At 51.8% G+C, this 3,333-nt stretch overlaps 1 protein-coding gene across 1 annotated transcript; it reads right to left on the bottom strand.

The window, feature by feature from the left end:
• Positions 1 to 48: 48 nt before the first annotated feature.
• Positions 49 to 1,737, bottom strand: PUNSTDRAFT_131399 (uncharacterized protein; the record flags this gene model as incomplete). Its single annotated transcript, XM_007380689.1, has 3 exons — positions 49 to 57; positions 102 to 366; positions 1,052 to 1,737. 3 exons carry the CDS (start codon positions 1,735 to 1,737, stop codon positions 49 to 51), a joined length of 960 nt encoding a protein of 319 aa, XP_007380751.1.
• Positions 1,738 to 3,333: the final 1,596 nt, after the last annotated feature.

The raw sequence follows: 3,333 nt of genomic DNA on the forward strand, positions 1-3,333 counted from the left end.
CTCAATCTTATCTTNTAGANCTTTTGGTATGCTTCCGGGCATCGCGGCCTATGGCCTCTATATCTTTTACTAGGATCGATAATATTGATTCTATGGTTTACCTCGCGGTACGGGGGTTTCTCGAGCGGGATATCGCCCGTGATATCTGAGATCCGTTCCTGCCATTGCTGTCGCAGGCGTGGGATGGCTTCTTCGCTTAGCGCTTCTTGGGCGCGTGATGGTGGCGTTGTGGGCGGTCCGGGGAACGGTATCCGTTTGCCCCACGGAGTTTTGGCTTGGGCCTCTTCCGAGGCCTTATGTTGTTCATAGGCAACTTCAAATTCTTCTGGAAAGTTGATGTCCTTGATCTCTTCGTCTGCAATAGCGCTTGCCATTGTAAGTACTGTAGGTACATTATGCTCAGAAATATCTGGCATTTGCGTGTCGAGTCCGTGTGAGCGGACCGCTGTCTTGGGTCGCGGGCGGAGATTATTGATTCTAATTTTAGTTTTGCTTCCGAAAGGACCGCGGCTTGGCTTCGATGGTCTTAGCCCATTTGTCGCCTCCTCCGGTCCTCCCCCCTTCCAATTCAGCGGGAATTAGAGTACCGTCCCGTAGCTTAATCGTTCGGCACTCCGGTGTAATTGTAATTCCGTGTTTTGCACAGAATGGTAAGCCTACTACGGCGTCGTAATGGGCAATGTTGGCGACGTCAAAATACCAATTGGTCTTGATGCTTCCGAGGGCGGTACGTGAGTATCCGCCATGTGTAATTTTAGAACGGCTTCCTTTGCAGCCGAGTTTCAAAGTAATTGGATTTTCGAGTTCGAATACGTCGAGCTCACATATTTGCGCGAATTCAGTACTAACAGCGTCTGTATTCGACCCTAAGTCAAATAATGTCCATGCCCGGACACCATTAATTGATACATAGGCAGCGAGGAGCTCTGTCCATGCCTTCGGATACTTCGGACGGCTGAGATCGCTGTCCCGATGTAGCGCCGAGCGTATCGCATCCCGTGCTTCGCGCGGAGGTTCTGGGCGCCTTCCTTTTCGGGAAGGCTGTGCGTACGCGAACGGCGCCGGATCGCGCCCATTGTTATGGGCGCCGTCGTCACTTACGAGTAGTTCGTTCATGAAAACGACCTCTCCTCCATCTGTAGAGTAGTCATCGTCGTTAGTATTTCCTTGGTGGGCCTCATAGGCCTCCAAATAATACGTTTCGTCATTTTCCACGTCCTCTGGGGCCGCTTTCTCGTTGTCGGCACTCTCCGGCGGTGCCTCGTGTTCCGCTTCTGCGCGCCCATCCTCGGCATCTAGGGCGTTCATCTGGGCGCTATTAGCGTAGTGATCCGCGGCGAGATGCCCCTTCTCGCCGCACGTGCGGCACGCCAGGTGAGCTATCTTGGGATTGAATCGCGGCTTCGCGATGTAATTGGGGTTCTGGGCGCTGGCCCGTCCGTCCCTTCGTCCGTTCCCAGTATCATAGTTGTTTCCCGTAGATACAACCTTTACAGGAATTGCATTTGCGTTGTCAGGATTTTTTGTGATCCTGTACGACGTGTCTTCTGTGTTCCGGGGGCGGAATCTGTTTCGGTTGCCTTTGCGGTCATTGCCGCCACGCTCGCGGTCTTGATTGTCCGAGCGCCGCTCCGGTGACTTGGCTTTCGCCGTGTAATTTTCTCGGCTTCTTCGAAGCGCCATCGCTGCTTCGATCGCGATGTTCGAGTTCTCGTATTCGATGGCGTAGCGTAGCATCTTCCTCAATTTGGTAATGCCGACGCGTACTCCTTTGTTTCGCATCAGGTGAGTTACATAGGGTTGGGGCAGCTTCATTAGGAAGTGTTCCGATAGGTCAACCTCGGAGGGAGGTTGCAATAATTTAGACGATGCCTCAATTAGATCGTCGTAGAAACTCTGTACTCCGGCATCAGAGTCGAATTTAATTTCTTTATATTTCTTAATAGCCTTTTCAGGCGTTATATCTATCACGAAACGGTCAAACATATCTATGATTGCCTGTGTAAAGTCAAGTGTCCGTACTCCCGGATTTACTCGGGACACCTTCAGGCGCCACCACCGGCGTGCCTTTTCGCCCAATCGCGCGGGGGTATGCAATTTCCGCAGGATATCACGGCGCGGTCCCGACAGACCGGTAAGTATGAAATACTCGAGAAGGGACTCGAGCCAATCCATGAATTTGTCGGCATCATTTTGGCCGTCCCAGGCTTCTGGTGCAGGTGGTTTCTGATTTTTTGTATTAGCATCAGGCTCTATGTAGTTTCCTACATATGTATCTATCATGTACTTAATTTTATTATGGTACATGGTACGGAGGCTCACTCCCGTGAACTGGTTGCTGAACGGAATATACGAGCCTTCACGCAACGCACGCATATCCTCATCGTCCGATCTCGCGTTATTGCCAGGTGTCCGGTTACGTGGGTCATTTCCCGATTCGGTATCGCTTCCATCACTTCCTGATCCTGGATCTCCGTTTCCTCCAGGCGTGTTCCCACGCCTGTTTCCATGCCTATGTGAGCGTTGACTGCCTCCTCCCGTCCGGGAGCTGTTATTACTACTGGGGCCGCTTCCCGACCCTCTATTACTCATTTGTCGTGTTCCTTGGGGGGACACTGCCGGAGGGGCAGTCACTGCTCGTCCTGGGATCGGTCTTGATTGTGCCGGAGAAGTAGTGGCACGCGATGGCGCGGCACCATTGTTCTGGGTTCTGACGTCAGGGTCTGGGTCGGCATACAGATCATCTTCCTCATCCGTTTCTGGACGGCTTCGTATGATCGAAGTGGTACGCCTGACCTCGTTTTCTTCTTCTGTATCGCCTTCATTACCGTCCGTGCGGGGCGTAATGAATTCTCGCCGGGCCGGTCCACTTTGAGGTGCGTTTCCGTTTCCAGATCCTCCCGCAGACTCGGTTTTAGCTTCGATGTTGAACCATTCGGCTGGCCCGAGGTCCGAGACGCGACGTGTTTCCATGCGCCGGTGTAGGAGTAGTAACTGTAAATATTCTTTACCTCTCTTTACACTAGATTGTTCAATTATTAAATTGATGTCTTCGATTCTAAGTGGACGTTTGCCCCCTTGGTTCCAGAGCCTTTCGGCTATTTCTCTCATGCCGATAAGATCTTCGGCATCGGTCTGATACGAGGGCGACAGATTGCCCTGATCTGATTGATCGTTTCTCACGCGCTCAGACTGCTCTGGGCGTTTACCTTTCTTACTCTTGGTGGCTTCATAGCCTTCAGTTACGACCTGACGAGCGTCAAGTTTAGCTCCTGAGCTTCTCAAGGTGTGTGTTCCGGACATTTTCATGTACCCGTTAGTTGGTTTCAATAG

The sequence above is a fragment of the Punctularia strigosozonata genome (genome assembly GCF_000264995.1).
Source record: "Punctularia strigosozonata HHB-11173 SS5 unplaced genomic scaffold PUNSTscaffold_3, whole genome shotgun sequence".
Lineage (NCBI taxonomy): Eukaryota > Fungi > Basidiomycota > Agaricomycetes > Corticiales > Punctulariaceae > Punctularia > Punctularia strigosozonata.